This window comes from Microcaecilia unicolor, chromosome 8 (genome assembly GCF_901765095.1).
Source record: "Microcaecilia unicolor chromosome 8, aMicUni1.1, whole genome shotgun sequence".
In the NCBI taxonomy this organism is placed as follows: Eukaryota; Metazoa; Chordata; class Amphibia; order Gymnophiona; family Siphonopidae; genus Microcaecilia; species Microcaecilia unicolor.
In genome coordinates this window covers 15333786-15360044 of record NC_044038.1, presented here as the reverse complement: position 1 = coordinate 15360044, position 26259 = coordinate 15333786, and the positions used below count along the sequence as shown (strand labels likewise).

Below are 26259 nucleotides of genomic sequence, written 5' to 3'. Positions count from 1 at the left end.
ACAGGTGGGGGGGGGATGGGCCTGGGTCAGCCTGCCTGAAGTGCACTGCGGTACCCACTAAAAGTGCTCCAGGCCTCTAGGACTTGTTGCTGCTGTATAACCTTGGCATACCAGTTGACACCTGAAGACTAATCTCTCTGAAAACGTCCTTTATTGGAATAACCGCGTTTACTCACAGTTAACTGCAGATCAGAGGTTCTGCCCCACCACTGGCAACGAGTCTCCCTGGTAGTGAGATTAGCAGGTCAGAGCTGGCAGAATGCTGTACAATGCCCTCTTTCAGCCACATTCAAGGTAAGAACTAAGTTCTCTAACGTGGCTAACACATGGAAGGGATCTAAAACTGGCTAACAAAAATGGCCACTACCTCATGGAATACCGGAAACACAACAGGGCACACTCTGACCCAGTAGGCAGGGGGAAAAGCACCATGGGAGAAGAGCCTACCAACTACCAACATTGTGAGACTGTAACACAAGCTAATGAAATCACGGAGCCCAATACACTACACCCACCACAATGCAATGCTGATGTGACCCTGTAGTGCACCCGAGAGCCACATCTGACCCAGGGAAAGGCTGTGAGAGGATCGAACACATTCTGCTGTCATGGAGGTGGGTACGGCATTTGAGGCTGGCATACAGGCTGGAAAAAAAGTTTTTAAAGTGGGGTTTTTTTGGTGGGAGGGGGTTAGTGACCACTGGGGGAGTCCGGGGAGGTCATCCCCGATTCCCTCTAGTGGTCATCTGGGCAGTTGGAGCACTTTTTTGGGACTTGTTCGTGAAAAAAAAGGGTCCAAAAAAAGTGACCCAAAATCACGGTAAAAACGCCTTTTTTTTCGATTATCAGCTAAAGACGCCCATCTCTCCTTGGCTGATAATCATGCCCCAGTTCCGCCTCCACCACACCTCCGACACGCCCCCGTCAACTTTATTCGTTCCCACGACGGAGTGCAGTTGGAAACGCCCAAAATCGGCTTTCGATTATTCCGATTTGGGCGCCTTTGCTAGACAAACGTCTATCTCCCGATTTAGGTCGCACTATAGGCGTTTTCTCTTTCGAAAATAAGCTGGATAGTCTCATATTTTGGTCTAACTAAACTAAAACTTAAAAAAAGAAGAAAAAAGTGATACAAAGAAATTAGCGCGGCTAGTGGAGTATGATGGTAGGAGGGTGGGCATGTGTCTATGATTAAAAGGTCAGCAGCAAAGCAATATACAATCAGCTGTGACCAAAATATGAGACTACTAGTAAAAAAGGCCCGTTTCTGACACAAATGAAACAGGCGCTAGCAAGGTTTTCCTCGGAGTGTGTATGTTTGAGAGAGTGTATGTGAGAGTGACTGTATGTGAGAGAGAGAGTGAATGTGCGAGTGTGTGTGTGTGTGTGTGTGTGAGAGAGAGAGAGAGAGAGAGAGAGAGAGAGTCTGGATGCGAGTGTGTCTGTGAGAGAGAGAGAGTGTGTGTGTGAGAATGAGAGTGTGTGCAAGTGCGTATGTGAGACACAGTGTGAGAGAGAGTGTGTTTCACACAGATACAGTGTGTGCGAGAGAGAGAGTGTGTGTGAGACACAGACTCTCTGTGAGACTGAGTGTATGAGACCAAGAGAGTGTGTGAGTGACTGTGTGGCACATAGAGAGTGAATGTGATACAGTGTGAGACATAGAGTGTGTGAGAGACAGTGTGTGAGAGTGAGAGAGAGAAAGACATTGACTGTGAGAGAGAGTGTGTGTGACAGAGATACCGTCCCCCTCTCTGGTGTGATGCCTCCCCTCCCTCTCTCTGGTGTCAGGCCCCCCCCTCTCTCTCTGGTGTCATGCCCCCTTCCCTCCCTCCCTCTCTCTGGTGTCAGGGCCCCCCCTCTCTCTCTCTCTGGTGTCAGGCCCCCCCCTATCTCTCTGGTGTCTGAGCATTACTGTGCAGGACGCTGAGCTCTGGCTGTGCTTCAAGGAACTGACCAATCCTATTTAATAGAATGCACCTCCAACATTCTGAAGCCGAGAAACCTCATGTGATTGGTCACTTCTGCTTGTGATGAACCTGGAAGTACGTGATGTCAATTGAGGAGATGGATACAGAGAGCAGGAATGCCTCAGCCATGCAGTCAGCTTCAGAATGTTGGAGATGCATTTTATTATATAGGATGCCTGCAAACTCCACCACAGTAATTCTCCCATAGTACTTTACTTTCTTGTGTGTATTTGGTTGATATTAATGATATGAGTGGAGTTTAGCTGCGTTGTTTGGCAGTTATCCTAGAAATAAGCAGTGGTTTTTTCCCCAAGACCATCTTAATAATAGCTTATGTCCTCGGAAATCTACAAAATTGATCCCTGCTGTTACACAATCTCAAATAACTTGGCTTCCAAATGTGTAGATCTGCAATCAAAAAGGGTACCAGCTTATCTTACTGTATGTGGTTTAACATTTGCTAATAACTGTGCAAAATACAAAAGCTATCAGAGATGCTGCACATTCTGATTCCCAAAGCTGGCAATATTCAACTCACAAAACCACAACTAAAAGCCTTTTTTCTATCTTTGTGGTCTGGACAGCTCAGCCTCTGTAGCCTGTGTCTTCCTCAATTTTCAGGGGGTGAGCTATTACATGCTGGCTGCAGCATATATCTTCTCATTCTGCTGTGAATTTGTGGGCGCTGGTTGAAGGTGGTGTTTCTTCCATGGGGGGTGGGGGGGGGGACACTCTCTATGTGTGTGCTTGGGATGTGCAGATACTGGGCTCTTTCATTAATATTTGGGTCAAGTTTAGCAGGCAATAAAAAACAAATTGTTAAGTGCTCAGTACCACCGAGAGCCTCCTGAAAAAACCTTCTGCTTCTTTATGTTTTTATAGCACAGGTACCCAATACAGGTCGTGTTTTGGTGGAACACCTGCAACAGGAGTCATCAGTATCGGTAACACAGTCTGGGTGGCATCCTTTGTTCTTACTCTGTAAATGGGCAAATACCACCACACAAATAAACAAGAGCAAAGTAGCCTATCCTGTCAGAATGTGGCAAAAACACTGGCAAGGCTCATAAGCGTGAAGAGTACTTTTTGTTGCATGTTTTCATTTTGGAATTTTTCCGTATGCAATAATTGTAATGGCTGAGCTTTCTCTTCGCGTACTATGGGCTACGACTGAATGGCCTCCTGAGCACACGGTTTTCTCCTTAAGTTTTTCTTTTCTAAAGTTTTTGAATTCATTATAATGGTTTCTTCCTTAGCAGTCATCTTATATTTGGTAATTCCCTGCTTAGGATAAATATTTGGTCATTTAAACATTTTTCTCCCTTTTTATATTATAGATTTTAGTCATGCCTGAGCCAAACCCAAACCATTTTGTGTATAGATTGCTGTACTTTATATTTTTATATATATCTCAGATTTATTTATTTTCACTTAATTATACACCTCACAGAACTCATCCAATGCATGGTATAATAAAAATTCAGCAATAATATAACATTAAGGAGTTCTTTTACTAAGCTGCGGTAAGCAGTAACACGTTCTTGTCCAAATATTGGAATTTACTAACAAGACCTTAAAAATGTTGAGAAAAGATAATCTCACTTCTTTATGTTTTACGGACAGTGCCGCTCATACTGGTATAAAGAAGTGAGATTATCTTTTCTCAACATTTTTAAGGTCTTGTTAGTAAATTCCAATATTCGGACAAGACTTTTCCTAGAGAACCAACAGCACTTTGCCATACAGGGACTCCTGAGGCAGGCCTGAGTGGCCAAAACACAACTTGTGTCGAGTCCAGTGTGTTATTTGATTCACGGTATGTTTTGTTATACAACTGATTGAATAGTGAATCTGATCTATTGGGTCACACCTGCTAATGGCCACATGCTAATGGGAAAATTAGCAGGTGACCATTATTGAAGAAATAAGAAAATTGTCCATTGTCCAGCAGCGCTAAAAGTGGCCTTAGCACGCAAGAAAGACCTGAGCTGGGAATAGCACAAGCAACATTTTAGCACTGCTTAGTAAAAAGGTCCCTGAAACAATGTATTATCCTTCCATCCCAATAACTGAACTACATCACCTCCTAAATGTCAACCACTCCCAAACGCCCCACTAAACAGCCATGTTTTAACCCTTTTCTGAAACTGAAGATAATTTCCTTCTAACCGAACCACAGTTTGGGTTTGTTGTATTCAAATACCTGCTAATGGGTATTCGGCAGCTTCAACCCAGGTGGCGTAGGCAGTGGAATGGGGAAGGCCACTGAGGCCAATATAGCCCTAGCTCACACAGCGTCAGCAATTTGGGGGATGCGGGGGGCAGCGACAGAGCTTGGTTTGTTTGGCCATCCAAAGCAAAACTATGTTCCCCTGCCTCTGCCAACTGGAAATTACAAGTTCTTTTGCTGGGACGAGCAGAGTGATCTCGTAAGTTTCTCATTAAGGGTCCAGCTTACTAAGCCGCGTTAACCATGTATGTGCCTACAAGATCCCTACAGGTGCCTACACGGTTAGCGCACGCGCTAATTGTAGGTGCGTTAAAAATGTTAACGCACCTTAGTAAACAGGGCCCTAAGATGCTTTGCCCAGTCCGGCTATACGGCCTTTTATACTGTTGCTCCTCGGGCCAAAAACCTTACAGCTTAGGGGCATGTAAAATAATCAACAAAGAAATGTCTGAGGGGTCTTACCTGAGCGGTTTATTTTAGAGAGCAGCATGGGGGAGCTGAGGACCTCTTCCTCATCCTGCTCATCGATGACCTTGCACTGACGCAAGTAGGGGGTTAGTTTAGCTGGATTAATATAGCGACTTAGCATATGCCGATTGCATTCCACATTGTCCCATAGTGCCTCCTCTTCCTCGTCCTTCAGCGTTTCCATGCCTTCGTCCATCTTTTCTTTACCTAAATGAAACAGGCAAATACAGAAAATATGAATTCAGTGGCTTTCTCCTCTTGGAATTGTTCTACTCTTATAGACTAAGTTTTCCCAAACTCCAGGCTGGCAGACAGGAGCAGAACAGTAGTGCAGCTACAGGTGAGCCTGGGGGGGGGGGGGCACAGGTCCACCCCATCTGGCCCACCCCAAATGTTCAGCTGCAGCTAGCTCGCTCTCCTCTCTCCTTCTCCCGATCCAGTTGTCCTCTATCTGTGGCCCGGCAACTTCCCCTCGTCTACCTCAGCATCTTTATCGGCACTTATATATTCTGATATTTGTCAACGTTTGCTTATTTCCGATCTGAAGAAGAAGGGTTACCTTCGAAAGCTAATCAAAAAAAATGTATCATCTTATTTTCTTTTCCATGTTTTGATTTATTACCTTCAAGAACTAATCAAAATGTATTGCTAATTCAATAAAAATGGTACCATCTTATTTTCTTTTCTCTGTTTTGATTTATTTCTATTTATAATCTTGCACACATGTAACCCAATTTTCCATAGATCCTCTAGATAGGAAAAGAGGCATCCATGTTGGGGTGTTCAAAAGATGTGGAGCCTTTTGTAAAATAACTATAAGAGTGTGGGAAAAACATCTATATTTGATGCCGTGTCCAATGGAAACAGCCATTTCACAAAACAACATGATCAAAAGTGCAGCGGCATCAGTTGGCAGTTGAAACATGTACATGTTAGGACTTACACGTGTAAGCATTGATGTTCACCACCTACATGTGTCAGTGTCACCCAGTGGCGTAGCTAGGTGGGGTCACAGGGGCCTGGGCCCCCCCCCTAAATTTGCTCTGGGCCCCTAGTTGACTGGCAGGGGTCCCCGACAGCTGAAGACTTCGTCCAGCGCTGGTCTGCGGTAGCACTGCCGCATTGTCTGCCTTGCTCGCTCTTCCCCTCACATCAGCACGCTCCTTTTCGTGAAATTGAGCATGCTCAGTTTCACTAAAAGGAGTGTGCCAGACGTCAGGGGGGGGAGAGAGCAGAGCAGGCGATGTGACGGCACCGAAGACCAGCGCTGGCCAAAGTCTTCAGATGGCGGGGTATTTGAGATGGTGGTGTTTCAGCTGCCGGGGGTTCGGGACCCCCACCAGCCAAGATGTTACAGTGGCGGCAGTGGGTGGTGGAGGGGGAGCAGGGAGGCGGCAGCGGAGGGGGGGCTGTGGCGGGGCAGTGACCAAACGTGCCCCTCCACCTTGGGCTCTGGCCCCCTCCCACCTCGAGGTCTGGCTACACCCCTGGTGCCACCCTGTGCATACATAAATTATGGATTTTACAAAACTGGATGTCCAAGGGGAACCAGTTAATGAGCAAGGCAAGAAAACTCAAGTTTGGCATTTTTGAGGTGGTTTCTAATGATAGAGAGGATTGGTACAATTTCCTCCTCCGTACCCCAGATCCAAATGAGCAGCAAGCTGGCACTTACCATGCCGCAGAGTGGGTGTAAATGCCAATGTCTAGATCAGCGATTTTCAACCAGTGTGCCGTGCCACATTTGGTGTGCCATGGCTGGTCTGCAGGTGTGCCGCGGGATTCTCAGCGGCTGTGGTGGCTGGCATGGATCCCCAAGCCCCTCCAGCTGAAGATGCCCCCCAAAGTGCCAAGGAGCTCCTAAGCACAGCTCGGCAGTCAGCAGATGCTTTCTGAGCCGCCGATGTGGGTACTCTGCGCATGCTCAGTTTTCGCATATGCGCTGAGTACCAGCGTCAGGGACATCCAACATTGTTTTTCTTTTCAGGGTCAAGGTCACTGAAGTGTCAGTCAAAGCTGTTGATGAAGCTTCTCCTGCAATTGCCTGTTAAAGTTTTCTACCTGTGTGTTTTTTTTTCTCATTTCTATCTTGCCTTTATCAAATAACTTTAAAAAAACCATTAGTCTATAATATTAAGTGTGTGTGTGTGTGTGTGTGTGTGCGGGGGGAGGGGGGAATAACTCAAGGGGGCAAGGCAGGATGAGAAGGGGGTGGAGAGGGGAGGACATACGTCCTTAAAAAACTCACGGTGTGCCTTAACAATTTTAGCGCCTTGTCAGTGTGCCGTGAGGTGAAAAAGGTTGAAAATCTCTGGTCTCGATTTTATGAAGTTTTCATATATTTCCATTGCAAAACAGGAAATTCACATATACTTCTCAGGCCCACCCAAACCACTTCCAGAACACATCCCTCTGAAAACTGTACATGACATGGATATATACATGTAAGCAGTGGCTGTTCTAACATTGCCATTTAGATGTGTCACACCAGTTACACATGTAAAACCCACAATTTACACATGCAAAAGCCACACAAGCCTTTAAATTGATCATCTGCATTTCCTATAAATAGAATTCTAGTAACACACACCTCTGCACGGCTTTAAATGTGGAGATTTTTACTTTGCAAAGGTTTTGTCACTCAAGCGGCATCATGGTTTAATTGGACAGAGTCAGCATGGATTCAGACGAGGTAAGCCTTGCCTCACCGATTTGCTTCGTTTTTTTTTGAAGGCGCAAATAAACATGTCAATAGAGGTGAGCCTGTTGATCAGTGGCGTACCAATGGTGGGGCGGTGGGGGCGGTCCGCCCCGGGTGTCAGCAGGTGGGGGGATGCTCTGCTTCCGCTGCTCCCACCCAAAGGCTGCTGGCGCCGCAGTCCCCACCTGCCTACCAGCTCTGTCGACAGACGACAGCCCTCTTCTCCTGCCACTGGCACCCTGCCTTTTTAAAAAAAAATCTGTGAAGCGGCGGCGCAGTGCAGTGCCTCACGTCTGCTCTGCGTGTAAAACAAGCAAATTGCCTCGTCGGGCCTTCCCTCACTGTGTCCCGCCCTCACGGAAATAGGAAGTTACATCAGAGGAGGAGGGTGAATACTGAAGTGCCACAGGGATCTGTACTGGGACTGGATGGCAGAGCCGGTGCTGGGAGGCGGGGCTAGTGCTGGGCAGACTTCTACGGTCTGTGCCAGAGCCGGTGGTGGGAGGAGGGGCTGGTGGTTGGGAGGGGGGATAGTGCTGGGCAGACTTATACGGTCTGTGCCAGAGCCGGTGGTGGGAGGCAGGGATAGTGCTGGGCAGACTTATATGGTCTGTGCCAGAGCCGGTGGTGGGAGGTGGGGCTGGTGGTTGGGAGGCGGGGATAGTGCTGGGCAGACTTATACGGTCTGTGCCCTGAAAATGGCAGATACAAATGAAGGTAAGGTATACACAAGAAGTAGCACATATGAGTTTATCTTGTTGGGCAGGCTGGATGGACCAAGCAGGTCTTTTTCTGCCGTCATCTACTATGTTACTATGGTGTTAACATACTATAAATGATCTGAAAATTGGAACGACAATAACCCAAACAATAGTTACCTGATGCTAGAGTCCATCTTAGGACTCAGCACCCAAAAAAAAAGATCTAGATGTCATTGTAGACAATACACTGAAATCTGCCTAGTGTGCGGCAGTGCCAAAAAAAAGCAAACAGGATGCTAGGAATTATTAGGAAAGGGATGGTGAATAAGACCAAGAATATTATAATAATACCTCTGAATCACTCCATGGTGCGACCTCACCTTGAGTATTGCATTCAATTCGGGTTGCCGTAGCTCAAAAAAAATATATAGCGAAATTAGAAAAGGTTCAAAGAAGAGCGACCAAAATCATTAAGGGGATGGGACTGCTTGGAAAAGAGGTGGCTGAGGGAAGATATGAATGAAGTCTACAAAATCCTGAGTAGTGAAGACGAGTAGAAGTGAATTGTTTTTTTTTTTACTCTTTCAAAAAGCGCAAAGACTGGGGGACACTCAATGAAGTTAAATGAAAATACTTTTAAAACAAATAGGAGGAAATACTTTTCACTCAATGAATAGTTCAGCTCTGGAACTCGTTGCCGGAGGATGTGGTAACAGTGGTTAGCGATCTGGATTTAAAAATGGGCTGGACAAATTCCTGGAGGAAAAGTTTATAGTCTGCTATTGAGATAGACCTGGAGAAGCCTCTGCTTGCCCTGGGATTGGTAGCATGGAATGTTGCTACTATCTGGGTTTCTACCAGGTACTTGTGACCTGAAATGTCCACTGTTGGAAGCGGGATACTGGGCTAGATGGACCATTGGTCTGACCCAGTATGGCTATTCTTATGTTCTTATGTAATAGTTAGAAAACAAGAAATATTCTTTTTGGTATTTTGGTAAAACCTTTATCACATATATTTGAATTTCTCAGATAAAGAGGTTTTTTAGAAAATCCTCAGATTTCTTGGACCCCTTCTATTCCTGCTCCATACCTCTCACTTCTTGCTCTGATTCCTCATGCCCCACCCCTGTGTTTTGATCTGCCTGATCTGTCCTCTCACCCCTTGGCCACCTCCATAAACCCCTGGAATCCCAAGGCTTACCCAGAGGTGATCATAAGTACATAAGTATTGCCATACTGGGAAAGACCAAAGGTCCATCGAGCCCAGCATCCTGTTTCCAACAGTGGCCAATCCAGGTCACAAATACCCGGCAAGATCCCAAAAATGTACAAAACATTTTATACTGCTTATCTCAGAAATAGTGGATTTTCCCCAAGTCCATTTAATAACTGTCTATGGATTTTTCCTTTAGGAAGCCGTCCAAACCTTTTGTAAACTCCGCTAAGTTAACCGCCTTTACCACATTCTCTGGCAACGAATTCCAGAGTTTAATTACATGTTGAGTGAAGAAACATTTTCTCCGATTAGTTTTAAATTTACTACATTGTAGCTTCATCGCATGCCCCCTAGTCCTAGTATTTTTGGAAAGCGTGAACAGACGCTTCACATCTACCCGTTCAACTCCACTCATTATTTTATAGACCTCTATCATATCTCCCCTCAGCCGCCTTTTCTCCAAGCTTCTAATCTAGCAGGACAGGTGGGAGTTGGCTCCCTTTTGCTCCTGCCCTGTCTGACTCCAGGTTCAAAATGGTGGCTTTATACATGCATTTTAGAAAATATGAACCACCTCTGGATTCCTGTTGCTTTTCTTCCTCTCTCCCTTTCTAGAATGTTTACATGCAATATACAGATTACTCTGTAAAGTTTTACGATTCATTGTACTATAATGTTACATAACTGTATTTCACTCTATGAGCAGCGTTATGTTCTTTATGGTTTTTCTTCAAATTTGTTTACTGTTTGAAAACTCATAAATAAAAGCTTTTTAAAATGGTGGAAGTCTTGTGGTATTACCACGAGTGGGGTCAACTTTTCCTATAAGGGCTTACTCTTTGATTGTCCTATGCTTTCTTGAATTCCTTGACAATATTTGCCCCAATATCGCCATTCGAAGGGTTTTGCGTATATCCATCACCCTTTCTATGCAGAAATGCCTCTTCAGTTTTCCCTTTTTACATCAGTGTGCCTTGTTAGGATTTTTTCCACTGAAAACATTTGCCAAAAATTGAACTGATGTAACAGTTATTAAATTCCAGGTTGGAGTTGTTCCATCTCCTGCACAGAAAAACTGATGGGTATGTATATAGCAAAATAATACTTGTGTGTGTACGACTTTGGAGTACGTAGCACAAAAATGCCTTCCAGCAAATGTATAGAAGGAAGGATCATCTTTTTACACTATATGCTTTACACAACGGACACCTGTGAAAAACTGCCTGTTTAGAAATGACTAGAACAAAAATGTACCCTCTTAACATTCGTTCAATGCCTCACAACTAAATTAATGAATAAATAAGTAGGGTATCTGTCACTCTCATTGACTGGAGGGTGAGCCCTTGGTCGCTGGAGAGGGTGTCCCAAGCCGAAGACCCAGAGGCCACAACTGGCTGTAGACAAGTCATCTGCATGGGCACCGAGCAGGAGCACCCGAAACAGCCAATACCAAAATGGGCTTTGGCGGAGCTGCAGCACGAACAACCTGAAACGCTTGGGGCAGCCTATCCTTAGATGGGCTTTGGCTGAGCTGAGACAGGAATGAACTGAAGCACTGGAGCTTATCCCAAGACGGGCTCTGGCTGAGCTGAGACAGGAACGAACTGAACCACTGGAGCCACAAGGCAGGAACTAGTTGAAGTCCAGGCACCACAGGAGCCAGCAACATACCAGAAAGAGAGGAAGTTGCAAAGGCAGGAAAATGCTGAATCAGCAGGTTTAAATCTCCCTCCCCTGCCCGAGTTCATCTGAGGGAACCCTGCCCAGCACAAAGAAGAACGTGCCTGCCTAAGGCCTCTGTTCCTGAGGAAGTCTGGGAATGCGCGGCCCCCCTGCCGTGATGACCACGATTGTCAGCGCCCAGCTTGGGGCAATCTCACAGCTGAACTGCAACCCCCCCCCCCCCCCCCCCCCCCGTGGGATGGTAAATGTGGCAGAAGCCGTGACAGTATCCTCACTAACCCACGGATTGTATAAAAGTTGCTAAAAATTGTGTGTGCAAATTTGAGCAAGCACCCGATATGCATATGCAATTAATTGAATAATGATCCAATTAGCACCGATAATTGAAACCTTAACAAGCAATTATCGGTGCTAATTGGATTTCATTAATATTATTTACACGTGTAAATTTTATGCGCAGGTCCAAAAAGGGGGTTGCGGCCACGGGAGGGTCATGGGTGGATCAGCGACATTCCTTTCATTTACACACATTGTTATAGAATAAAGGGGATCCGTGCCTGGGGATCTACACCTAGATTTCATTGATTAAATGGTCGTACTTAAATGTAGTTGCAGTTCCAGGTGCTAAGTACTATCCTATAAAAGGCACCTAACTTTAAGTGCCTTTTTCTAGAATAAGTTTTTATGTCTCCACATTTGAGATAGTTTTTAAATAGATATCCCTGTTTATCAGTCTATTTTTATGTATGTTTTTTATTTACATATATAAAATAGTCCACTGATATATGTATTTACTGCTCATACATATATAATTTACAATCTATATATATTTATTTATTTAGATTTTGCTCACACCTTTTTCAGTAGTAGCTCAAGGTGAGTTACATTCAGGTAGTCTGGATATTTCTCTGTCCCAGAAGGGCTCACAATCTAAGTTTGGACCTGAGGCAATGGAGGGTTAAGTGACTTGCCCAAGATCACAAAGAGCAGCAGTGGGATTTGAACCGGCCAGCTCTGGATTGCAAGACTGGTGCTTTAACCACTAGGCCACTCCTCCACTAGCAACATTCCATCTAGAATCTCAAATAGTAGCAACATTCCATGTAGAATCTTCAATAGTAGCAACATTCCATATATTTATTTATTTAGATTTTGCTCACACCTTTTTCACTAGTAGCTCAAGGTGAGTTACATTCAGGTACTTTGGATATTTCTCTGTCCCAGGAGGGCTCACAATCTAAGTTTGGACCTGAGGCAATGGAGGGTTAAGTGACTTGCCCAAGATCACAAGGAGCAGCAGTGGGATTTGAACTGACCAGTGCTCTAACCACTAGGCCACTCCTCAACTCCAGAATCTTGCTATACTTTGGGGTTCTACATGGAATGTTGCTACACTTCAAAATTCTTTATGGAATCTTGTTACTCTTTAGAATTCTAGAATCTTTATTTATTTATTTAGATTTTCCTCACACCTTTTTCAGTAGGGCTCACAATCTAAGTTTGTACCTGAGGCAATGGAGGGTTAAGTGATTTGCCCAAGATCACAAGGAGTAGCAGTGGGATTTGAACTGGCTACCTCTGGATTGCAAGGCTGGTACTCTAACCACTAGGCCACTATGTGGGGCATTTTTGAAAGAGAAGGGCGCCCATCTTTCAACACAAATCGGGAGATGGGCGTCCTTCTCTCAGGGTCGCCCTAATCGACATAATGGAAAGCCGATTTTGGGCGTCCTCAACTGCTTTCCGTCGCGGAACATAGCAGGTTTTTATATGTTCCTTTTTATATATTTTCTTATACATTTATAAGTCTTTTAGAATTTCAGTTGTGACCCCTGAAGCAGACGGGTCGGGTCCCTTGAATAACCAATAAAGTGTTATCTCAACACCATCTCCCAAGTTGGTTTAGTCTGTGGTCAGCCTTTACTTCTCTTGTGCTGTGCCAATTTTTTAAGTGTCATTTATAGAATTTAGTCCTAAAAGGAGTGAGGGAATCCCCAGAGGTGCTACAGAAAAGAAGAGACACCTGCAGACTGCCCAGAACACGGCAGCGAGGCTTATCTTTGGTAAAACACGATTTGATAGTGCGAAACCCCTTCGCGAAAAACTACACTGGCTTCCAATCAAAGAACGAATTGCTTTCAAAATCTGCTCACTGGTTCATAAAATAATCCACGGATATATGATCGACCTGATCGACCTACCAACAAGAAACACATCCGAATCAGCAAGAACATATCTAAATCTTCACTTCCCAAGATGTAAAGGACTCAAATATAAATCAACATGCGTGTCCTGTTTTTCCTACATTAGCACACAACTGTGGAACACATTACCAAAAGCCTTGCAAAACACGAATGGCCACCTAAACTTTCGGAAAAACCTAAAAACTCACCAGTTCAAAAAGGCATAACCCACCGATCCAACATAGATGCCTGATCTCTGCAACACAACGTAACTAATTCACGGTACAGACTGGACACAAATCTTCCGTTGCACGATCCCAATGTGGTTGCGCCACATTAACTCTATTGAACTACTTAACCACAACATCACCTTGTATCTGTCTACACTGGAGTCTGCAAGTGCTGCTCCAGTACTATGTAAGCCACATTGAGCCTACAAATAGGTGGGAAAATGTGGGATACAAATGTAACAAATAAATAAAATCAATAAACATGAAAAACAAGGGGAAAAACTGCCAAACTGACCAGAAAAAGAGGTGGACCAAGAGCGGAAGAACCACAAGGTCTAAGCTGCAGTAAGGCACAAAAGTAAATCAACCATTCACCTCCCGATATTCAGCCAGCTGTGGGCAGCGCTTTTGCTGTCTGCCACCAGAATTAAACCCAAATATTCAATGCCAGGCTGTTTCTGACGACTGGCATTGAATATCCGGTTTTGTTTTTGACCACGACAATTTAAGTGGTTAAGACAATATTCAGCACTAACCGGTTAAATGCTTAGCAGTTTATTCAGCCTATTTTAACCACTAAACATAGCAGATTTGGCACTGAATATCCATGCTTAACGACTATGTCATGTGATATAGCCAATTACCCCCAGATTGTATATAACGCACCTAGAGATCCACACTGAAATCCAGGCGTATTCTATAAGAACGTGCATAACTTAATTGGCTTAGCAAGCTAATTAGCATTGATAACAGCACTTAACAAGCAATAATGAGCACTAATTGGCAATAATTAGAATTTATGCACATAATTCGGTAAGCATATTCTATGATGCAGTGCGCCTAACTTCTAACGCATGCAGGCAAAAAGGGGTGTGGTTATGGGCGGCAAAATGGGCATTTCATGAACGTTCCGAAATTTACGAGTGTAGTTATAGGATTTGGCCCTCTGCGCCTAAATCTATGTGCCGAGATTTACACCATGTTTTCGTTGGACGCACATAGTTTTAGGCAGTGGGATATCAACTAAGCGTATTTTATATACCATGCCTAAATCTAGGCGCTGCTTATACAATACGCTTAATCAGAAATGTTTTCCGCATGGAATTTTTAGGCACCATATATAGAATCTCCCCCTTAGCAGCTAGCCGCTAACTGCGGATATTCAGCGGGAGATAACTAGTTATCTCCTGCCGAATATCCATGGTTAGGTGCTAAAATGCTATTTATCTGGCCAGGAGCCATTTCTGTCTGGTTAAATAGTTTTGAAGATTGGGCCCTCAGAGTCTTGTGAGAATAAAACACGAGAATACCAGGGGTATCTTTGGATAACACTCCTTTATTGGTGCCCCCCCCCCCCAAATAAGTAACTACCAAACATAACAAGGAAAATCAAAGAGGTAAAAGTCACTTCAACTCCCAAAAGAATCCTTATGTCAAGTGATTAGACATGAAGTGATGTCCTTCAAGGTAAACTCCCCTCCTCTCTTTTCTTCTTCTCTGGGTCTCCAGTATAGTTCCCCTCTTCTCCTCACCACACAGTCCCTGGGTCAAGACTTGGATTAAATAACTGTCCTGGGCTCAAACCTTTAGCCAAAAACCTCATTCTCATTACACATCTCCTAGGTAGAGATACAAAATATGAAAAAAAAAAAACCCCTCTCCACCCCAAGAAAGGTGCTTAGTCATGGCGGGAGGGGAGGGGGAGCCTGGGCTCCTCCCCTTTCACCCTCAGGCTGCTCTAGTTCAGACTAAACTGCTGGATCACTTGGGGTTGCCTAGATTTGTCATCTACAGCAGGCCGACAATGCAATCAAATTAAAACTTCCCTTTCCTGAGACTTTGTATCTGCTGTTCTTCTGGTAGGAGAAAAACAGTACTTGCCTGTGGACTGGGTGAAGGAGAGCACTCAATGAATTTTTAAAGTACCTCCCATGATGCATGACAGCTAGGTCAGACTTTTAACTTAGAAACTCACTGGGACCGCCCCCCCAATAAAAAGGTTTTGGGAGACTCTTTGGACACAGCTGATGGGCATATGCCATAGGATTATAAACACAAAAGATTTCCACCAAATGAAAATGTCTTAAACAATAATGTAGTCGTGCATGACTTGTAGAACATCAGTTCTATTAACACCCAAATCTACCTGAAAAGAAAAAGGCCTCGCAGAACTCCTAGATCGTAAAAATCTACCAGAGCTGACCAGACTACAACGATCTTCTGTTCATCATTGGCCAGAAGAAAAACTTCCAATGGCTAAATCTTTCACGCAATTTTTTAACATGCTTATTTCAATACTTTTTAATTCATTTGTGATGCCCTAATGCAGCTTGTGTTCACCAAACTAGAGAACAAAGCAGGACAACATTTATACGTTAAAGTGAAATTGCTAGTGCTGTGCACTTATCTTTCTTTGTCAGCACTGTCTGTTATTGGCACCGAAAGAGCCTATGCTGGACCATATTTTCTTCACCCCCTCGCCCCAAGCCGATGATGGCTAGCGTTTCGCGCTGCTGCCTCAGGGTCTTGGTGGCGGGGCTACTTTCGGAACAGTCTCAGATCCGCTTCTCCGTGCCTCACTCAGCACGACTTCATTATTGTTTAAGGCATTTTCATTTGGTGGAAGTCTTTTGTGTTTAAAATCCAGCAATTTCATATTTCCACACCCTACTGGTTTTGTGATTTTGGGGGGCATATACCATAGCCAATGGACGATTAGTCTGGTGGCCAGTCTACTACACGATGTATCACCCATTCATGAGGGATCTCAAATTACTGGCCTATTTCTCTGAAAAGCCTTCTTAATTGCCAAATGTTTGCATTTTGCTTCAATGGACTCAACTGGATCCACCTAATTTGACACAGTGGAGATCTCAAATGCACGAACTTTTGCGCATAAAATGTCTTTTGGTGGAGACAAGGGTCACCCAGCTAAACACCGAGGACACCCTTTTTGGATGCCTTAACAGCAAGAGTTCGCTCAGTTTTGATACACAACTTAGAAATTTAATTATTAGCACCACCTGAGGGATGATTTTATGCGGAAGGAGCGAGGACAGATGGGTGGGAGAGGGGGATTTATCGGGGTGTTGTGTGTTCTGGTTTGCTTCTGGTTATGCTGGGCCACATTGTATATTCCTGACTTCTTGCTATATGAGAGTGTATCTTGACCATTATTGATTAGTAATGTTTGAAACTTTAATAAAGAAAACTTAACATAACTTAGAAACTCGCTCTCAGGTGCATTTGTCAATATCACTAGTATGGTTCAAATCTTTCTATTCCTAGTACTCACCAGTGTTAACTTTGGGTTCCCCCAAAACATCAGGTCTAACCATGCCACTTGCTCAAGAAAGTAAAATTCAGGAAATCTTTTTTATTTAAAAAAAAAAAAAGGATACAATCTACCAGTTAGGGTATTCAAAATGCATTGGGGAGCTCAATCCCTTGCTCTAAATATCTCAACAAGGTACAATTGGAATGTGCCTCCTTAGTCCCATTCAGGCTATACTGTTGTAACACCCACTAATCAACTTAATGCTCATTAATTTGTAGGTACGTACATGCTACATCACTTTAGTATGCAGTAACATTTTTAAGGCACCCTAATGAACCGAATGAGCACTAACTAATGCATATCTCTACCTTCAAGCATAATATAAATGATGGTGATTGTAGCAGCAGTGGTAGAAAAAAGTCATGGTAGCATTGTAGAGCTTGATGTTCCGAGAGAGAGGATGAACCAGTCCTGAAATCCCACCCGTTGTATTCATGGACTTGTAATTCTGCTTTCTTAAGAAAATTGGAATTATAAACTCATACATGCAATGAGAATAAAGCCAAGTCTGGTTCAGCTTATCCCTACAAACTTTGCAGTTATTTCTTAACCCTACACCAGTACAAGAGGTAAAGAATGCCTCCTTCCTCAAAGAATTTACAATCTCTAATGAGTGTCTTGGCTATAGAAAGACACTGGAATATTCATCCATTTTTTCTTAAGGATTGTAAGGTCTTAATATGGTGAAAGAGCTGTTTAGACTTCAGAAGATTCTGCTCAATGGCCTTCTGGTCTTGCACTGAGATGGCATCACAGTATCACAAACAACAGTTGTATGAAATGGAAGAATCATAACAGCAGAACATTGAGAAAAGCCATATGTTTCACCCCATCTGTCCCTCTCCATAACTTCCCCCATGTGGTTCCCTCCAAATTTCTCTGTGCTGCCTGTACATCTGCTCTCTCTCCATTTCTCATTCCCTGTTACAACCCTTAGCTTCCTCTTCACACAAGTGTTCTGATTATTCTATCTGACACTGCTTATGTCTTTTCTTTTTGCATCTCTGTTCTCCAATGCATCTTTTCCATCTGTCTCATTTTTCCCTTGTCTTACTTCTGTGCATCACTCTCTTCATATGTGTCTAATTCTTTCGCACAAGACCCTTCATGCAGTTTCATTTTGTTGCTATTTCTCCTCATTCCAGCTATTAAATATTTCATGCATTTGCCTATTCCTGTCTCTCTTCTCCATGTATACCTCCTCCCCTGTCTAACCTTCCACTTTAATCTGCATTTATGAAGCCATCTGGAGGAGGGGTGGTCTATTAGTAGCATCACTGGGCTATATAAGCAGGTAAGGACATAGGGCATAAGTTTGAGAATCTCCTTTCCCACAGGCTAATTATTTGACCTTGGTCAAATGACTTTAATTTCCTGTGCCTCCTGGTTTGCAATTCATGGGTACTTTTGAACCAGCCTATGCTGCAGATTGAAATTAGCTGGGAACTAGTCTTTGCAAATGCCTACATGAAGGAGGAGTGGCCGCTGGTTAAAGCAGTAGGTTGGGAGCCAGGAGTTCAAATCCCACTGATGTTCCTTCTTGCGACCTTGGGCAAATCACTTCATTTTCTATTGCTTCAGGTGCAGACCTAGACTGTAAACCCTCTGGGAACTTGAATGTAACTTAGTATGAGCTATTGCTCAGCTGTGTGTTTCAAAAATCTCTGAAAACATTCTTCTTCAACAAGGCCTACAATGAAAACCTATAACTTCACTAAGTCCACTACCTTAACAACTCTCTTCCTTCTTCCCTATCCCCTTCCTTAATCGCCACACATAACTAACTGTATCTGACATCCAGCTATGACAATGTTATCAAATCCATGTAAGCCACATTGAGCCTGCAAATAGGTGGGGGAATGTGGGATACAAATGCAATAAATAATAATAATAATAGGTTGATTATTGCATAGTTTGATGTATGTTGGTATGTACGATACATAGAGGCACATTTTTTTAAAAGAAACGTTCAAGTCGCGATTTGGACGTCTTTGTAAAACGTCCAAATCTGGGGGGGGGGGGGGGGGGGACCGTATTTTCGAAAAAAGGACATCCATCTTTCATTTCAAAAATACCGTCAAAGACATCCAAATCCAAGGACGTCCTTAAATTTGGACGTCCCTAGATTTGGACGTCTTTGACTTTAGGCAATTTTCGAAACCAAAGACATCCAAGTCAAAAACGTCCAAATGTAAGCCATTTGGACGTGGGAGGAGCCAGCATTTGTAGTGCACTGGTCCCCCTCACATGCCAGGACACCAACCGGGCACTCTAGGGGGCACTGCAGTGGACTTCATAAAATGCTCCCAGGAACATAGCTCCCTTACCTTGTGTGCTGAGCCCCCCCAAACCCCACTACCCACAACTGTACACCACTACCATAGCCCTTATGTGTGAAGGGGAGCACCTAGATGTGTGTACAGTGGGTTTCTGGTGGGCTTTGGAGAGCTCGCTGTTTCCTCCACAAATGTAACAGGTAGGGGGGTTATGGGCCTGGGTCCGCCTGTCTGAAGTGCACTGCAGTACCTACTAAAACTGCTCCTGGGACCTTCATGCGCTGTCATGGACCTGAGTATGACATCTGAGGCTGGCATAGAGGCTGGTAATCAATATTTTTAAGATGTTTTTGTTTGAGGGTGGGAGGGGGTTAGTGACCACTGGGGGAGTAATGGGAGGTCATCCCCGATTCCCTCCGGTGGTCATCTGGTCATTTTGGGCACCTTTTTGTGCCTTAGTCATAAAAAAAACATGTCCGGGTAAAAACATCCAAGTGTTTGTCATGGACGTCCTTGCCTTTTTTGATTATGGGTCAAAGACGTCCAAGTGTTAGGCACGCCCAAGTCCCGCCTTCACCTCTGACACTGCCCCTTGAAATTTGGACGTCCTTGCGACAGACTTCAGTTGGAGATGTCCAAAATCGGGTTTCGATTATACCGATTTGAACCAGTGGCGTAGACACAGGTGGGCCTGGGTGGGCCGGGGCCCACCCACTCAGGGCTCAGGCCCATCCAACAGTAGCACATGGTAATGAAAATGCTGCTCTCCACAATACTGGCGCCTTCGCATGCTCAGTTTTCAGCGCATGCCTGCTGCAGACTACCAAGGTGGAGACTGGAGAGAAGCATTTTCCCATCAGCTGAGATATTTTTTTGATGTGGGGGTGGGGAAGAGAACATTTGGTGCCCACCCATTTCTTGCCTAGGCCCACCCAAAATCTGCTGTCTGGCTACGCCCCTGATTTGGAGGTCTCTGGGAGATGGGCGTCCATGTTCCGATTTATGTCGAAAGATGGCCGTCCTTCTCTTTCGAAATGAGCCCAATAGTAACCTAGTAACATAGTTACTATGTATCGTAAATACCAGCAACTTAGTTGCTTTTTTCATTTTGTACAGTTAGTATTTCATTTCCTATGTACCATACAGTTAAGTTATTTACTTTTTCAGATTTCAATAAAAAATTGAATTATTAAAAAAAAAAAAAAGCTAAATAAAGAACAGAAAAATACTTTTTCTTCATGATGCAAAGGTCTACTGAACCAGAATTAGCATGCGAACAATAGCTCGCCATATCGTGGCTTTTATGCATGAAATCTCCTTTTACAATATTTGAGATGACAACAAATTCTGCAAATTTCCATACAATTTGCAGTATCGAATTGCAAGTGTTCAGGAAGCAAGGATCAGGTGCCTCTTGGAAAGAGATAGCGGCTCCGTTTATTTACCTGGTACCTGCCAGAACCAGCATGAAAGGATATCAGTTGTACGAGCATTACCATCATGTAAATAGACAGCATCCTCAAGCACAATTCATTAGGTTCAAATTACAGCCAGACTGTAATAAATGCAAAACACATTGCATCAAAGGATACAAGATTAAAGAACGTAATGCAATAATACCTCAGCTCCCCAGCCACGTGCAGACTATACTTCTCTCTTGCCCCATAATCTAGATTATCACAGATCGCACAGTAAACCACCCTATCTGTACCATCAACACTGGAAGCCATGAATTCAGCACAAACACAGTGAAGTTAACATGACAGTAATTCTATTCAGGTTTAGCAGGTAAGCACCAAGGCACTCTGCTTGCCAAATTTAGGCAACACAGGTAAAACTGGAGACAAATGCAATAGCAGGAAGCATAGAAATCTTTTCTACACCTATATCAGAGATTTCACTAGCCACACCAGAGATTTCAGGCAGTAGGTGAACTCAACAGTGAAAGGAGTCTTCAGAGCTTTTCTACATCACCTCTCTGAGATTCCCGAATCAACCAATCACTTGCAGAAAGACCATTTTTCTCCTCTGGTGCATTTTAGCACGTTTTATCCCCTGGGCAGTTCTATCAAGTTTGTCAAACAAACAGCACAGAGCAAAGAAATTATACAGCACAGAGCAAAAGTCAACTCTTACCTAGAACGTCCACCAACTAGCAAGAAGAATGAGGAAGGAGCCAGTTATGCTCTGATGAATTCTCCTCTTGATAAAATAAACCTTGTGCATTTGGTAAGAGTTATATCATTTAATAGGTGCATCTTTATATTTTGTTTGGTGGTCTCTCATGTCCTTCTTTCTGTCTGTCTGTTCACTAGTCTTTCCTCTCTGTTGGGCTTTGCATGCTACAGCAGCACAGCGTGACACTCCGGAAACTGCAGCTCACCATCTTTCACAGATGTAGCATCTATATTTAGCTGAAAAGGAGGTGCTGGGAAGAACTTCACTTCCCCTTTTTGGTTTTAGTTAGACACGGGTGAGGGTGATTTTCAAATGTACGATTAAACAGCAGAGGAAGATCAAAAGAGAAGTGGTCTGCTCTTTTGAAGAGTTAGAAGGCCAACACAAGCAACATTAATGGGATTCAAAAGAGATAGGTGTAGAGTGAGTTAGACAGACCTTAACCTTCCATTGAAATGCACTGGATTGGATGAAGTTTTGGGAGGGAAAATATATTAAAATAAATGAAAGAAGGATTCAGCTGTGTCTGGGGCTTAATGGCCCTTGCTTTGAATGACTATGGGGCTAACCAGGGTTTGAATCCCAGTTCGGTCCCTTCTTTAGCCAGGGCTGGAAATACTATTCATAGCTCTTGGGAGAGATAGCCTCAATCCAGGTGCGTAGCCAGATAGTGGATTTTGGATGGGCCTAGACAAGAAGTGGGTGGGCACCAAATGTTCTCTCCCGTTATCTTTAAAAAAAAAAAAAATCTCAGCTGGCAGGAAATGCTGCTCTCCACCTCAGCAGTCTGCAGCAGGCATGCACTGAAAACCGAGCATGCGCAGCTTAGGAAGTTCAGACTGCTGAAGTGGAGAGCAGCATTTTTGGCCCCAACAGAGGGAGGTCTTCAGCTGGTCGAGCTTGGGATCCCCACCAGCTACTGTTAAGGGTGTGCCGTTGTTGGGTGGGCTTGAGCCCTAAGTGGGTGGGCCCTGGCCCACCCAGGCCCACCTGTGGCTACGCCACTGCTTCAGATCTGCATTAACTGGGCTGCAAAGAAAGCCACAACCTGTAGCCCATAGTCAGTGCATGAGCTGAGCTGGGACTAGGCGTGAATGACATTTTATTTGACAAACATCATAGCCCGACAGTGGCTAATTTGTGCTGGAGACCTAAAGAAGTAGGAGGAAAGTTTTTTGTTTTTTTAGAAAAGGTAGTTTCTTAAACCAAAATGATCACTTGTGCCTAGACAGTAAGGTTGGCTTTCTCCTGCTCACGTCTTGTCTGTTCCCACTGTCCCTTTGGATGCTACCTTGTCTCATGAAGATTAATGAGCTGATGCCAAAAGCAATGTCTTAACAGGTCTCCACTAAAGCTTAGTGTGGAGATTCCTAACACAAGCATAACCCCCTCCCACAAATATGTATCCTGTAGGGCAACAGCCCAACCAAACTAGCATGTATACGATGGACCTGTGACAGTGCAGTTTTTGACCTTCTACCTGTAACAAAATCAAGAACAGCATGTTTAATTCTCTGCTGTGAGCATAGGAGCCAACTTTTCAAAATTATTGGGGGTGCTAAGCCCAATGGAAATAACCCCTCCTTGGACACATACCAGGAATTTTCTCAATATTGGGGGTGCTCAAGCACCCACAACACCCACAGAGTCAGCTCCTATGGCTGTGAGTAATGCGTTCAGTTCTGGTCGCAGTATCTCAAAAAAGATACAGCGGAATTATAAAAGGTTCAAAGAAGGGCGACCAAAATGATAAAGGGGATGGAACTCCTCTCGTATGAAGAAAGGCTAAAGAGGTTAGGGCTCTTCAGCTTGGAAAAGAGATGGATGAGGGTCTACAAAATGCTGAGTGGTGTAGAACGAGTAAAAGTAAATCCATTTTTTTACTCGTTCCAAAAGTACAAAGACTAGGGGACACTCGAGGAAGTTACATGGAAATACTTTTAAAACAAATATAAGTACATAAGCACTGCCACGCTGGGGAAAAGACCAAAGGTCCATCAAGCCCAGCACTCCGTCTCCGACAGCGGCCAATCCAGGCCCCAAGTACCTGGCAAAATCCCCAAATTTAATAACGATCAATGGAGGAAATATTTTTTCACTCAACGAATAGTTAAGTTCTGGAACTCTTTACTGGAGGATTTGGTAACAGCAGTGGGTTTTAAAAAGATTTGGAAAAATTCCTGGAGGAAAAGTCCATAGCCTGCTCTTGAGGCAGACATGGGAAGCAACTGCTTGCCCTGGGACTTGTAGTATGGAGTGTTACCACAATTTGGGTTTCTGCCAAGTACTTGTGACCTGGCTTGGCCACTGTTTGGAAAACAGGATACTGGGCTAGATGGACCACTGGCTACTCTTATGTTCTTATCTTGAAGTGGCAACAATGTTAATTTCAACCAGCTTTGATACTTCTGCATTCCTCAACTGCTTTCAGTCTCTCCACAATGAAGATGCTGTGCACTTGGTTTCCGTGTGATGGTGAACGTGTGATCAGTTCTGCTAACATTGGTGAGCTCTGATGCAGCCAATCCTAGAGACTTTTCCATAGCTCCGGCAGTGCCTACCCACAGCATTGATAATAGAAATTCTAATAAATTGTCTGCAGAAGCAATCAATTTGCTCTCTTTTTTTTTTCCATTTTCTTGCGTTTTGGCCTTTTTTTTTTTTACTTGGTTTTGGTTTTTTCTTTCTGGGCTCTTCTCACATGTTTGCCCAGGTCACTATGGATAGATACCTTGTGCTACCATCCAGGCAACATCAGCAAGATTCACAAACTTTACTGAACATTGGGTTTTGTTTATTTATCCCTCTGAATGCTACTTATGCTGTCCTCCAACTTTGATTGAAGCCTGCATTAGAAGAATAATTTCAGCTACTCATTGCAGAAACCCTACAAGACACAACACTGTCCATCTGCTGTAAAAGGCTGAATGGGTAATTATTTCACTCTTCTCAGGGCATGTGTTTGGTGCAGTGCGTTATTTCCAGCCAAAAAGGTGCCGGTACTCAAATGCCAGGCCACCCTTCAGAGATGGGGGTGATCGCTGAGGGACCCACCCCTCAATAGCCAGGCCCCCTGCAACGAGTCACAGAATCTATGACAAGGCAGAATTGGTGTGTAGAGCCTGAGCTCTTTCATTAAAACTTGAAGACCATGGGTCAATTTTAGCAGACAATGGAAAAGGTGCTGGTACTCAGTACCCCCAAGCACCCCCTCAAAAAAAGCCCTGATTTGGTGTGAGTCAGACTAACTGATAGTGTTTTGTTAGGAAGAATTTGTTAGCTGTTATAGGAAGTTAGACACCACTACTACTACTACTACTTAACATTTCTAGAGCGCTACTAGGGTTACATAGTAACATAGTAACATAGTAGATGACGGCAGAAAAAGACCTGCACGGTCCATCCAGTCTGCCCAACAAGATAACTCATATTTGCTGCTTTTTGTGTATACCCTACTTTGATTTGTACCTGTGCTCTTCAGGGCACAGACTGTATAAGTCTGCCCAGCACTATTCCCGCCTCCCAACCACCAGCCCCGCCTCCCAACCACCGGCTCTGGCACAGACCGTATAAGTCTGCCCAGCAGTATTTCCCGCTTCCCAACCACCAGCCCCTCCTCCCACCACCGGCTCTGGCACAGACCGGATAAGTCTGCCCAGCACTATCCCCGCCTCCCGCCACCGGCTCAGACCGTATAAGTCTGCCCAGCACTATCCCTGCCTCCCACCACTGGCTCTGGCACAGACCGTATAAGTCTGCCCAGCACTATCCCCGCCTCCCAACCACCATCCCCGCCTCCCGATCTTGACTAAGCTCCTGAGGATCCATTCCTTCGGCACAGGATTCCTTTATGCTTATCCCACGCCGTGCTGTACAATTTAACATAGAAGGACAGTCCCTGCTCAAAGAGCTTACAATCTAAAGGACGAAATGTCAAGTTGGGGCAGTCTAGATTTCCTGAATAGAGGTAAAGTGATTAGGTGCCGAAGGCGACATTGAAGAGGTGGGCTTTGAGTAAGGATTTGAAGATGGGCAAATTACTGGGCAAATTACTGCTAAGAGAAACATCATTAGATTTGCTTCTTTGCTGCTTTCCAGTTGTACAAGTGATCTTTACTTATATCAGAATGTTTCATGTCAGGATACTTACTGCCAGTGAACAGAGTTGAATCATAGTAGATGACGGCAGAGAAAGGCCAGCACGGCCCATCCAGTCTGCCCAAAAAGATAACTCATATGTGCTACTTTTTGTGTATACCTGTCCTTGATTAGTATCTGCCATTTTCAGGGCACAGACCGTAGAAGTCTGCCCAGCACTAGCCCCGCCTCCCAACCACCAGCCCCACCCCCCATCACTGGTTCTGCCACCCAATCTCCGCTAAGCTTCTGAGGATCCATTCCTTTGTAAATATTCATGACCTTTGTGAATCCATGACCTTTGTAAATAGTTCCCTTGACCTTTGTTTCGGGCACACTTTTCTGATCATTGGGGAGGAATGCAAAATGATCTCATTTACAAAAGCTTGACTACATTTGCATGCTAATTGCACTAAGGCCTGGCCCGGCTCGTTGTTTCCCCACACTAGACCCCTCTGATCATTCTGCACTGGTAAATGCAGGTGCTAGTACAGCGCTAATGGCATTTACTTTTGATCATTAGCACCCTGGGTTTCCTTCTACATTACATAATGGTTAGTACATAAGTACATACAGTAAGTATTGCCACACTGGGACAGACCAAAGGTCCATCAAGTCCAGCATCCTGTTTCCAACAGTGGCCAATCCAGGTCACAAATACCTGGCAAGATCCTGGAAAAGTTCAATACATTTTATGCTGCTTATCCCAGAAATAAGCAGTGGATTTTCTCCAAGTCATTTTAATAATGGTCTATGGACTTTTCCTTTAGGAAGCCATCCAGACCCCTTTTTTAAAGCTCGCTAAGCTAACCACCTTTACCGCATTCTCTGGCAATGAATTCCAGAGTTTAATTACATGCTGAGTGAAGAAAAATTTCCTCCGATTTCGTTTTAAATTTACTACTTTGTAGCTTCATCGCATGCCCCCTAGTCCTAGTATTTTTGGA

The 26259-nt window shown here is 44.2% G+C and overlaps 1 protein-coding gene across 1 annotated transcript in view; it reads right to left on the bottom strand.

Annotated features, from left to right (window-relative positions):
• Positions 1–21210, bottom strand: part of CARD11 (caspase recruitment domain family member 11) — a 107028-nt gene extending 85818 nt beyond the window's left edge. The window contains exons 1-2 of the mRNA XM_030211885.1: positions 21134–21210; positions 4663–4875 (exon numbers count right to left, since the gene is read on the bottom strand). Of these exons, the coding sequence (XP_030067745.1) occupies positions 4663–4864 (202 nt within the window). The 5' untranslated portion in view covers positions 4865–4875; positions 21134–21210. The remainder of the gene's footprint in view (positions 1–4662; positions 4876–21133) is intronic.
• Positions 21211–26259: the final 5049 nt, after the last annotated feature.